The sequence below is a fragment of the Phalacrocorax aristotelis genome, chromosome 7, assembly GCF_949628215.1.
Source record: "Phalacrocorax aristotelis chromosome 7, bGulAri2.1, whole genome shotgun sequence".
In the NCBI taxonomy this organism is placed as follows: domain Eukaryota; kingdom Metazoa; phylum Chordata; class Aves; order Suliformes; family Phalacrocoracidae; genus Phalacrocorax; species Phalacrocorax aristotelis.
In genome coordinates, this window is record NC_134282.1 from 38193339 (window position 1) to 38206657 (window position 13319).

The 13319-nt window shown below is 42.5% G+C and overlaps 1 protein-coding gene across 2 annotated transcripts in view; it reads right to left on the minus strand.

Moving 5' to 3' along the window:
* The window catches only part of ENTREP2 (endosomal transmembrane epsin interactor 2), a 154951-nt gene extending 142423 nt beyond the window's left edge, over positions 1-12528 (minus strand). For both annotated transcript variants that reach the window (XM_075100197.1, XM_075100196.1), the window contains exon 1: positions 12197-12528. In XM_075100197.1, coding sequence (XP_074956298.1) covers positions 12197-12439 — 243 coding nt within the window. In that variant the 5' untranslated portion in view covers positions 12440-12528. The remainder of the gene's footprint in view (positions 1-12196) is intronic.
* Positions 12529-13319: the final 791 nt, after the last annotated feature.

Genomic DNA, 13319 nt, shown 5'->3' on the forward strand with positions numbered 1-13319 from the left:
CATTGTGCCTTATTGTTGATCTGCAGGCTCCTTGTGGGCATCTAACAAATATAATTACACTGACTGTTGAATTTTCTGATTTCAGAAAACAGAACACTTCACAAAGCATCATATTACTTTTAAGTAGAAGCTTTTTACATCCTATTCACCTTTATAATTTTCTATGGTCTATGCTGTTAGAACTTCACATCCATCTGCTTGTTTTCTTCCCGTTGGACTGCCTATAAGGTAGGACTTAATAGAACTAACACACAGAACCTATCATTGGTTGTTCTTAAATAGGAACAAGGGAAACAGATGCATGGTTGAATGGCTACTTTCTAACAGGGAAGACCATAAGACTCACTTTGCAGCAGCTGCTGACTTGTAAGATGTTGCTTATGCTTTTGCCTGCTTTCATCAGATGATTCCTTGCTTAAAGATTTAACTTATTGGCTGAATGATTGAAACAGGTGACAGTTCCAGTGTTGTATTCTATAATGTTTTACCCAAAATCTTTTTGCAAAAATGTACTGTTGACATTGTTCCTGTCTACCTTATTAAACTCTACAGTAGAATTACATCAATAACAGCCTAAATTATCTGTCTGGAATACTTGCTCCTGAAGCACTTACACTGCAGGCAAAGGACGTAAATATTTCTTCGTTTAACATCTTTGATGTTATATGGTTAACATTCTGAAGCACGATACCGGAAGTATTTCTAGACCTTTCTGAATTAGGGAAATATCACTTAAAATATTGCTCTAATTTCTAAATGAGCCAGTCTTCAAGAATTTGGGCTACAGCTGGTTACTACATTTTACTAGAGCATTCAATTTGGCATCAGATTCTTCTTCCTGATTAAGTCAACAGCAGTAGATACAATGAAATATATTGTCTGGGGACCCTCATACAGTTCCTAAATATACCTAACCATAAACAAAAAAATCTAATTCATTCTTACCTTCCAGGAACTCTAGAGTTCAGCCCATGTAGGCTTATTTTTATATGGGAAAACTCATTCTCACAGACCTATCCTGTTTCATTGATGTTATACAAAGCTGAACAGACATGGACTAAGGGAAGAAATTTTCAGAACACCAAAAAAGCAACCATCCTCCAAAAATAAAAAAATTGTTTGTTCCAGAAACATTAAAAAAAGTAAAAGTAACTGCAACTTTCAAACTGACTCCTCTTTTGCCCATTACTTCTCATCTTCTGTTTTTCAAAATAGGTTAATTAACCAGATAATGCAAGATAATTACTTGTGCAGTTTTGGAACCAAAACAGCTGATCCAGATAAAAACTCAAGTTAACCCCAACAATTTGTACTCTAAGGCAAGCCTTTCAACTGTCAGGACACAAGAAGAAACTGTGAAGTGGGAGGACATCTACAGTTTGTCTAGTGACAAACTGTAGTTCCACAAGCAAAAAGTGTACTGCTTCAGAGGAAAGTTCAATGTCAGGAATAGAAAATGGTTTTGCTTCCTTCTACCCTTCCAATTACTTTAGATTCACAAGGCAAAGAAGGATTTGATTGAACACTTCAGACAATCCTCATCTAGAACTGACAGGTATTGTCACTTTTCCTAATAGCTGATTTGATATTCCGGCTTTCAGACATTCAATTCACAGTAAGGTAGGTTAAGGAAGATAAGCACATGGTCTATGCTAAGGAAGATGAGCACTTGGTCTCTAGTGGAGAGTAAAATGCCATTCTGATGTTGGTTATTCTTATTACCTGTATAACCCTTTATCGTTTCTACCATCCTATTGCCTTTACAGTAAGGGCTCCTTTCCACTCCAAGGGCAAATATTATGTACCAACAGAAAGTAGTCCAGCAAATCACAGTGTGAGATTTTTAAAAGCTCAAAGGAAACGCTGCACTATTTACACTACTTAGCTAGCTAAGAAAATGTATACTGAATAAACATGGACTTCAAAACCAGATAGTAATGCTTTAGTATTGTTGCTGGTTACTGCATACCATAACGATATTTCACAGGATCTCAAAAGACAGTCTGATGGTGAAACTATTTCAAATCTATGACCTGATCTCATGAGGAAGGAAGGGAAATCTTTATGGGGAAGAAATTCTTCAGGCCCAGAATAATCCTCATTACAGAAGTATAAATAGAACAAGAGGTGTCTTTCAAGGACTCTTTCAAAAGGCTAATGTCTCCTCTTCTACCAGAACAAGCATAAAGAATTAGGTATATGAAGGACTTAAGCCTATATATTAAATCTGACTCCTACCTACCATAGCAACATTACTGATGTCCTTCTGAAAGGACAACAATTGCTGGTACAATTTCTACCTTCTTGCAACATGGAAAAGTTGTTAACATTTTGCTCAATCTGTACAATGTTATCAGGGAGAGAAAGTGCACCTGCCACCCCGTCTGTCCTCTCTTCCAGTCTTGTCTTCACTATTCTGTGCTAGAAGTGTCAGAGATGTGTCAGAGACATAATGTGTTCCAGGTGTAAGAGATTCCTACATGTACAGCCACAGAGATAATGTGGACTCAGGGGCATGAACTTGTTATTTTACATGGTTTTTTTCTTTTATTTTTTTTCCTCTCAGTTCTGGTTTTACTGTTATTTTAAGCATGGAAATTATTTATACCATCCAGGTGTATTTAAATAAACCTCCATGCCCTAAACTCACCTTTTTTTCAAGTATCCTTTATAACCAAATATTTGCACCTAATACTCTGAGAAACATTCTTCTTTGATGCCCCCCTTTGGCTCTTTACATGTAATGAAACTGTATTTCACACAAAATTTTATTCAGTTTAGAACTACTGCAAACCAAAAAAATCAAATCTAGCACATCTTGAATTAACATTGCTTTTTCAGAATGCAACTGTAAAGGCAGAAAGGAGCACAAAGGCATCCATTTGGTTTAAGAGAGAAGCTGATCAATACACTTTCCTGATTATTACTATTTGCAATAGATTTAATAACCTTTCAGAAACAAAACATGTACTTCTCAGCTGCCAACATGTCTGTACAAGCAACCAAGAGGCTCAACTACTTTTTCACTGGAGATCTATACTTTCATTAGGAGTTTTCTAAATATATTTCTTTACTTTAAGATCATGAACATCAAAACTGAAACTTCCCACAAGAATATATAAGTGGTCTTCCCCTCCACCCCCACCCCCGGAGAAGTTCTACTTAAAGGTAAAAAATGTAAAGAATCAAGACAATAGCTGGGTAGTCAGTATCACCTGGGAATGTAAAACAGGTTGAGTTCCCTTCACACTGACACAAACACAGGACTGAAGCTTTTGCCCCTCATGTCCCATGAACACTACACTCCTAGCAGCATAGAAACGCTGCAGTATTTCATTTTTTAGTCTGATTTTTCGCAAGTTTTCAAAAGGTTTTGGATTTAGCCTCTGGAGAGATAACATTCGTTTCAACCATAGCTACTTTCAACATATGACAAAACCACTTCCCACTAATGTTATTTTCAGAATAACAGTCAGTATGCTAGCCACATGTTCACAGCACTATTTCAAGGAGCATGTCTTAGAAAGTTCTTGGTGATTGTTTACAGAGTCAGAAATTGACCAATGGAACTAAAATAGGAGGTTTTCAACAAATGCTTTCACTGCTGTAACAAAAGAATACCATTCAGTTTAACTTTTCTGACAGAACCACAACAACTAGAACGTGTAACAGTGAGATAATTACTTGTGTTTATTATTGATAGAATCATAAAATTCCCTGAGTTGGAAGGGACCCGCAAGGATCATCAAGTCCAACTCGCGTCCCTGCACAGGAAAACCCCAACATTTGCACCCTATCTCTGAGGGTGTGGTCCAAGTGCTTCTTGAATATCATTGGGCTTGGCACTGTGACTGCCTCCCTGGGGAGCCTGTTCCAGGACTCCACCACCCCCTGGGGGAAGAACCTTTTCCTAATATCCAACCTAACCTCCCCGGCACATCGTCCTGCCATTCCCTCGGGTCATTGGTCACCAGAGATCAGCACCTGCCCCTCCTCCTCCCCTTGTGAGGAAGCTGTAGGCTGCAATAAGGTCTCCCCTCAGCCTCCTCCAGGCTGAACAAACCAAGTGACTTTAGCCGCTCCTCATACGGCTTCCCCTGTAAACCCTTCACTAACTTTGTGGCCACTCCCTGGACACTCTCAAGTAGCTTTGTGTCCCTAATATACTGTGGCACCCAAAACTGCGCACAGTACTCAGGTGAAGCTGCACCAAGTGCAGAGTAGAGCAGGACAATCACCCCCTTTGACCAGCTAGCAATACAGTGCTTGATGCACCCCAGGACACGGTTGGCCCTCTTGCCTGCCAGGGCACACTGTTGGCTCATGTTCAGCTTGCTGTCAACCAGAAACCCCAGGTCCCTCTCTGCAGAGCTGCTCCCCAGCCTCTCATTCCCATGTCTGTATGTACATCCAGGGTTCTCATGCCCCAGGTGCAAAATTTGGCACTTGCCCTTGTTAAACTTCATACAGTTGGTGATTGCCCAGCTCCCCCAGGCTGTCCAGCTACCTCTGCAGGGCCTCTCTGCCCTTGACAGTGTCAACAGCTCCTCCCAATTTTGTGTCATCAGCAAACTTAATTAGTATTCCTTCCAGTCCTGCATTCAACTAATTTAGGAATACATGAAAGAGTACTGATAAATTACACTGTCCATTGGCTCTTTACTATGAATGCTTTGGGATATTTTGATCTTAAAATATTGCCTGAACATAAGTTATAATGCTATAAATGCATAAATCTGCTCAATTATAAATTCCCTAGCTTTGTCACATCTGCATAGTATTCCTTTAAAGCAGTGTGGTTACTCCCATAAAGAAGAGGTAATGAAGACACCATATTCTGCTGCTAGAAGAGTTATCTTTCTTTAAATACACCACTGAAATAGTTACACTCCTGCAAGTTACATACTTCCAGGCAGTTCACACCTTATAGAGCCCCATTATCTGTTCTGCCCTTTGATTCCAGAAGTCACAGGAGTGGGAAAAATGAATTGTGAAAGAATAGCCAATTAAGCATGATAATTCACAACTCATTCCTTCCATAAGTTGCAACATACAACTAAAATGGAGGTGTAATAAGTTCAGCAGCTGCTAATGACTGGATAATTGACCTTGGAAATTCCTACGTGAGCTAAGCTACTCATCTATTCCCAAGTTTCTCAGTAGACTGTAACTGTTCCACACAGCTAGTTATTATAGGTTCCAGGGCAGTATCTACTGTCTTTACAGCAAATGCTCAGATGTTTCCAGCATAAAATAACCTCTGGAAAGGACAACCAGAATTCAGGAAAAATACTTTGTTCCTAAAGAGACTGAAACATACACCCATCTTCCTACTACACATTTAAAAAAATAAACAATAAAACCACATCTTATGCTGACAACAGTAAGAGACTTACTCAAAATGTAAGATTTTTATTCTGCAGCCCGGCTGCCTACAGAAAAATACAGACTTCAGAACCCAGGTAATTTATAATAATACAGGATTAAAAAAAAAAAGAGGATGCTATTTCTTCCCTACAGATTGGACACCTCCCTCCCCCACCCCGATCACAATGGGGCATCTTTACTTTCTTCAACTATTCCTTCCTGTAACACAGGAAGTTTTAAAATTAATTTGCATGATCAAGTGTTTCACAACCCTATATGGCTTAGGCAACAGAATACACTCAGAAGCAATAAAAGCTGATTTGCCTCATGAAACAAATGATGCTGGCTTTCATGAGTCTCTTATTTTCTCGTGCACTGAAGACAAGAAGTCTCAAGGTTACACTTGGCTCAAAATCCTCAGGAAGTTGTAAACAGCATTTTACCATGTTGATATAGTTCAAAGAATAAAAAAGGAACACTGTTTTCTTTCTAATTTTTCCTCTTTCCATCTGCTTAATTTGCTATTATTCCATCTGGATATGGAAACAAAATTTTCACCCATGAATCCACTGTTCCAAAGCCCTGCCCTACCATGAACTCCAGAAAATACAGAGAACTTGCCCAGGTTTCTTACTCCTTAGGATTCTATGACGCATATGATCTCTTCTTGTACACCAACACCGCAGGCTTTAACTGTCATCTAGTAAAAGGCTATAACAGCTTTGTTCTATTTTTCTTTTGTCTATCACTCAATATTGTCAAGATGTACAAATCAAGAATGCCAAGAAAATTTAATAATGATCAATTACGTAGACAAGACATATTGCAATATTTGTGAATTTTATGATGGCGGGAGGCAAGCCCATGCAGGTGACTTTTTCTTTACTGATACTGTGTACCAGCAACTTACATGCCCAGCAGGCTTCCTGAGACACAAAGTTCCACATAGTTTACTTCCTTCCCCAGCTTGCTCACATTTCAAAGCCCTGACAAACTTGCAAAGGAAAGTAAAAGCATGCTGAAGGTGTTAGTAAATCCAACGCATGTAGTAGAGTCAGAAAAACCAGGGATAGCGGGCTAACTAAAGGCCACAGGAGTAAAATAGTAGACAAAGTCTCAAAGAATCAGAATTAGTGTAGCTCTTTTACAAGTACGTATAACTGAAGGTTCCACTACAGGTAACTAAAACTGTCACTGCGCATTGCAATTCTTAAGTGAGGAGTTAATAGTGATCAGTCAAACATCATAGTACTACTTTCTCAAATTTATCATCCAATCTAGCTGCTCTTATTTTGTGACAATCACACTGGCTAAAACCTGCCATGAACTGTTAGCCAGATCCAGTAGTCATTTATTGGAAAGGGGACCCTGAATAGGCAGGTTAACAAATTGCTTGTAGTACTTCTGAGGTGGTCCATTTCCTGGTCTTCTAAATTTTATCAACCTGAAGCACAGAACATTGAGATAACTATTCTAGTGTGTGGGATGCATAATCTTTCAGGAACGACATAAGACCTTCAACAACCACACAGGGAAATCAGTTCCATTTGATCCCTGGACCCAACTCTATTTGATAATCTGCATCAGAGGTCTGGTAAGTCTCCTAAAGAAGAAAACTTTTTCAGTGCAGAAATTCACTTACTCGATTCCCAGAACAGCAATATCAACTACTTCCAAGGGAGCCTGAAAGGATTTGAATATTTACAGATACAGAACATTGTCTGAACCAGTAGCAAACTTCCCAGAATAACACATTGTCCATGATAAACTAACTAATCATCGTGGTCATGGAATCCACAGATTTTAAATCTACCATTAGAACAATCATTTAGAGAGAAGCGATCTGTTCAGATAACCTTACCCAGACAGCTAATGACCTCTCTGTGATTAAAAGATGTTCAGGAATGTTTCTGATGATTTATGCAAATTCTTGAAAAAACCAAGTTTCATCTAATAAAGTTGTATGTTCAGCACTCCAGTTGTGTGTGATAATCAGGGGTACTCAAAACAAGCAATCATACCATATGCGCTCATAGAGAAGCATGCGGTACACTCAAGAGTTGCAATGGACGTTTTGATCAGAACTACTTGATTCCCATGCTAGAATTTCATTGATACCTACAGCAGGTGGACAAGAAAGCTACCATTTCAGTCCTAGATATGAGATGATCAGCTCTGAGACAAGGAAGTAGTATGTATCAGCAGATTTTACAAGTTCAGTGTATACAATATATATCACTCCATGCTAGCAGTAAGTTTAGTTTCTCTCAAACAGCTTAGCTCTACTTTCACAATAACAGACTCTCAGTTGACAGCAGGCTCTTCATGCAAACTAAAGCTCATTCCTCTGAGCTACAAATACCATCACTCTTTATTTCACCTGACTATCCATAAGCAATAATGGAAAACCCCAAAAATGGAAAGAAAAAGGGGAAAGGAGGAAAGAAATGGAGAAGAGAGAAACACAACTGCCATCAAACCATCTTTCTTGTGATCTTCCCTCCACTTCCACAGTGATTCTGCACAGGAACATAATAAAACAACCTGCCGCATGTGAGGAACAGTCAGGGTCACAGACTACTAAAAGCTTTTGAAAGTCACCTCCTCTCTGCATTGTCTGAGGGATTTAAACCTATTTCATACAGCATCATTGAAGAATACAGAAAAGGCTCTATACTCAGATTTCCCAGTTAATAATGCAGACAAGTATATAATGTATTTCACCTTTTCCATGAGAGAGAAGTTAGGTCTGAGTTCACCTTGACAACCTCCCTATATACCTGTTTCCCTTTTCAAAGAACACAAGAAGCATGTATGTCATGAACCTTGAAGACACACTATATGAAAGCTCCTTTTAAACCAGACGACTTTAACTTTTGAACATGGGATATGGATGAGAAGAGGCAGAATTGAGAGGAAACTTAATAAAACGGAGAGGAAGTGCAAGATCTTCCAGCAACACACTTCTACACAAGAACACAACCTTTGTCAAATAACTGTATATAAAAGAAGAGATAGCTTGTACTTTGCTGTATGTTCTTCTAAGATTTCTACTCATGGTATGATTTTAGAAACCTGGGTAATCTCATTATTTTACTTACAGATTCGTTAATGCTTTCCTGTACTAGAGAAAACTCTAGTCTCTGAGGCCGGTAATTTTCTCAGAATGTTGGGATGAAGGTGGGGCATGGGCGACAAAACATCTTATTGCCAACTTCTGAATAAATTCAAGAAATGACTGCAGAGAGAAAGATTTACTTTTCTAGTCATGCTAACATAGCTCTATCAGGCCTGTTGTTTGGCATGTCATATACTGATATAGTAGCCATAAACATTAAACACAGCTGAAGCATTACAAACAATCTGGGCATGTACAAATCCTGTAATCGACAAACTGGTTTATGGTCTGTATTCTAAAAGGCAAAGATATTTTCTCATATTTAAGGAACTATGGACCTACAGGAGAGACAAAGAACCTTGTCACTGCTCATACTTGTGGGAAGTTTCAGTGATCTACCAGAACAGCCTAATTTTGAGGACTTTAATTTTGAGCATTTTAATCTTCCATGATTAAATGAGGTTAATATTCAGTTCTTCATGTTCTTATAAGGATCAAAGACACTTATGGTCATATATCTTTTATGAAAAAGCATATACTTTTACTCAACTGAGAGAATGGGAAGATGAAATTGCCATTCCCCTGAATGAGAGTCTGCAATGGGCACAACCTGCCTAGCATTTCACCACACAGTTTGTAAGATCTTGCTAATGATTTCTGCCTAATGCAGGGCATCAACCAGCACCTGCCTATCTAACCCCCAAATTCCTTTGTGCTCAGTGTGAGGCTAACTCTTATTAATTATCTTAAAATGTCTTAATACAAAATATATGAAAATATTTTTTCTCTTCCTAATATGAGGCTATAAAAGATAAGATAACGCAAAATGGTTTAATTATGGGATGATGCTTAAATAAGGTCTGAATTCTTCAAAGTTTTATGGACATTACGGTGCCTTGTTCTTTAAATAAGCTCTTGCTGGTACAGTCACTTGATTTGATTCCAAAAAGAAAGTGAGGAATCAGAACCTTTCCTTGCATTTGATTAGAGAATTCTCTGCCAGGAATGTAATATGCAGTCCATTCTTTTTTTTTTTTTTTTAATCAGCTAGAATGAAAATAATTTCCCAATGTTTGTAACAAAAACATTTAAAAGATTCTTAGCAAGTTTTTGTGGCCTTCATTTACTTTGACAGGGTGGTTGGTGTCAAGAAATGCTGAAAAGTGCCAATGCCAAGACTACTCTGTTTTAGGATTTGCATTTCTAATGAGTAAAAACTACAGTATATCACACACCCAAAAAAAAAAAAAAAAGGCATTTAGAATTGCTGCTTAACCATCAAGCAATTCAGCTATTTACTTGGTGGGGGGAACTGGACAGTAGCTTGAAGGGAACAAATATTTATGCCTGATTTTAGCACCAAGTAAAAAAAGGATACTGCCATTATTTTTCTCTCATGTCACTTAACTCACCTTTAGTTATTCTCATGTCACTTAACTCACCTTTAGTTATTCTCATGTCACTTAACTCACCTTTAGTTATTTCTTTAACTGTATCTTCCAGAACCAAGCTAAAAACATTCTTCCACAGAAATATTTTTTAGCTGTGAGTGACAGTATACTTAGTTTTTGTTGAACTCACTAAATACCTGAAAAGACTTTTAGAAAAGGTTGTATGAGCAACTAGGCTTCAGAAAGCTCTTTAGGGCTCACCATACTTGAAAAGTGCTCTATTTTTAACTTATTTCTTGAGACTTAGAGATAAGGATATTAGGAATAAAGTATGGTTATTCTCACGCTCTGATAGATCACTTATAAGGTAGAATTACTTTTTCAAAAATAAGCTCTCAATTTAGGAAAAAACATATACCTGCCTTATTCGGATAACATGGGACAACAAGGCTTTCTAGTCAACAGTCTTGCAATACTTTCCCTGTGCCTTCTACCAATTCATACCACAGGCCGGAATCATGGCTTTCTTCTCTATGATGAGCAAGTAATATTCACGAAATCTAATTGGGAAAACATACTTCTCTATGGGTTATCTTGCACAGAGAGTAGAAGGCATCCACAATCAGAAAAACAGCATATCTTAGAGCACACTGACAACCCACAAAAGTCTCTTTCCACAAAGACTACAGGAACTGGGGAAAAAAGATACCATCAAAAGAGTTGTGCTTACTGGAATACACAGTCAGTTGTGTACATTCCTGCTTGGTCTGTCAAGATAAGAAACCAAGTCTACCTAAGCTGTGTTGTTTTATTAGCATGTTAATATGTAAGCAGCCAGATTCATAATTTAAAATTCACACTCATCACAATTAATATTTGCATATTAGCTTGCAAAGGTTCAAACTCAAAAGAATTATTATTACCGTAAACAAGGCTACTAGTGTAAATTGATGATTCTTTTCAAGATTATAAAAAATCCTGGCAAAACCAAGAAAAATATCTACAGAATTAATCCAAAACTACTCTTCAGCTCTGAAGGACTCAAAAAATTTATTGAGTAACATACTACATAAGAGCACATTAAACAGTTATTTTTTTAAATTACACAATTTCTGCCACATGATCAGAAATTATAACCCAGTTCTGGTTTCTAAGAGGTTCTTTTAAAGCTGAAAGCTCTCTGGTCCATTAAAAGAGCTGAAAAGACATACTTGAAACCAATAAACCATTAAATCAAATGGAGCAAATCTTCACCAATAACAGAGTGTCACTAATTCCCTCAGAAATGTCCAATTCTTGGTTACTGTCAAGTTCCATTTCACTACTTATGAAAGAAACTTTCATAAACCGGAATTAGGAATTACACTAAGGCATCCATGTGTGCGGTGTATCCACATGCAGACACTGATAATCAACATTGACTGAGGACAACTGACTAAGAAACTTTTTTTTAAAAAACTTACAGTAGCAGGACACAATGGAAAGTCACCAAGAAAATCACAGGGGAGTCAGGAGGACACAGATTTGGGCGTCTGCGACCAGAACAAACAAGCTTTTCCCTCAGATACGAAGTCCCAAGGGACCACCACCCTTTTGGGTGCCACAAAGCCACAGGCCTTTCCCAGCTGTCCAGGTGCACTCGCACTCTCCTCAGCGGAGAGGTCTCCTATGCTGCGTGCATACCTTAAAACTTGCTCCTGCTGTGCTCGTTTTGCTACCTTGAGCCCAACACAGCTCGTGGCCGGATCTGCATCTGAGCGCAACCCCGTGCCGAGAAACTGAGAAACGGCCGTACCTCCAGGTGAATCCTCGGACAGCGTTAAGTCAGAGCCGACACAAAACACACCAGGGGCAGCAACAGCAACCCGTGAAATAGATACCAACCGCTGAGGCAACGCCAAAGGTTAATCTGTCATCTCAACTTTCACCAGACGCTGTTGATAAAGCGCCAAGCCACCCCGGCTAACCCTTCCAAATGGGCAACGGAGTGCAGTCACACCGCTGCCGGGCTCGGGCACCTGCCGGGGCGGAGGAAGCCCCACAGCGCGCACGGCGCCTCCAAAGGAGTATTTCTCACCTGACGGCCCCGCCGCCGGGTGGCCCCGCTCCTCAGGACCGCACGGGGGCCGAGGGACGAGGCCGGACAGCGCCGCCACCGCCCGCGTCTCCCCCGCGGGCGCGGACCTGCAGCCCTGAGGCGCTGCCGGCGGCCCCGCGGCGCGCGCCCCGCTGCGAACGTTGGGCCCGGCTAACAGCGGCGGGGGCGCGCGGCGGCGCCTCCCTCCGTACCCCCCCCCCCCCCGCGCTACCCCCGACTCACCGAGAAGCCGGCCCAGAACGGGCAGGAGTGACGGACGCGGGCGGAGGTGGTGAGCGCCAGGGCGGCGAAGCTGACGGCCACGATGAGGCAGCCGAGCACCATCTGCATGATCCCCAGGGCCAGCATGGCCCGCGAGCGGGCGCGGTGCTGCCGCAGGCGGGACAGGCTGCGGGATAGCGCCCTGGGGCTGAGGGAACGCGCCCCACCGGGGGGCCGCTCCGCCCCGCCGCCACCCACCGGCATCCTCCGCCGGGCCCCTCACAGCGAGGCTGGGCGGCGCCGCTTCCTCCTCCTGCCCCCCGCGCCCGGCGGGAGGGGCGCGCTCCGCGGGGCAGGCGGGCGCTGCAGGGCGGGGGGCAGCCGCGGCACATGGATAAGGAGCTGCCCCGCCGCCCGGGGCGACCCCGGCCGGAGGGCAGCGGCTGGCGGACGCGGCACCGCTGGGCAGGGCACGGTCGGGAGCGGGACAGCCACCGCCGCCTCCTAGCCCCGCCGCAGGCGCTGTGGGGGTGCTGCGGGGCTGGGGCGCGCAATGCGATGGGGCGGCCCCGGCTGCGGCCCGGCCCCGGCGGCTGGGCGCAGGTACGGTGAGAAGGTTAGCCCAGCTCGCGGGCCCGCCGCGGCTGCTTTCTCTCCCGCGGAGGGAGGAGGTAGGGAGGGGAGGGGGGAGGGTTGTTTGCGGCCAATAGCGGTAGGATGATGAGCGGCTGCCGCCGGCAGCCCTGCGGGGAGAGCAGCGGGTGCGAGGCCAGCGCTGGGTGGCGGGGCCCGGCCCCTCCTGGGGCAGCGCCAGGGCCGCGCCAAGTAGCGGCCTCCGGGAGGAGGCGGTGGCCTCCGTCTGCCGCCGGCTTCAGGGCCGGATTGCCGGGCGCCACCGCTCGGGAGAAACGAGCTCCCGAGCTGGGCTTTGTGCAGCAGGGGTACCTGGCAGCCGGTGGCCTCTGCGCTGCGGCTTAGCGTCCAGCGGGGGAGAAACGTGCGAGTTCATTATCAGTGTTGTGCAAAAGGCACGGTACTCAGGGTCACTTTAACATCACACCACCCTACCCCCTATTTTTTTTTTTTTTTAGTCCCCCAGCGAACTACAACAAAGCCTCAGTTTGCAGCATCCTTACTACCAGAA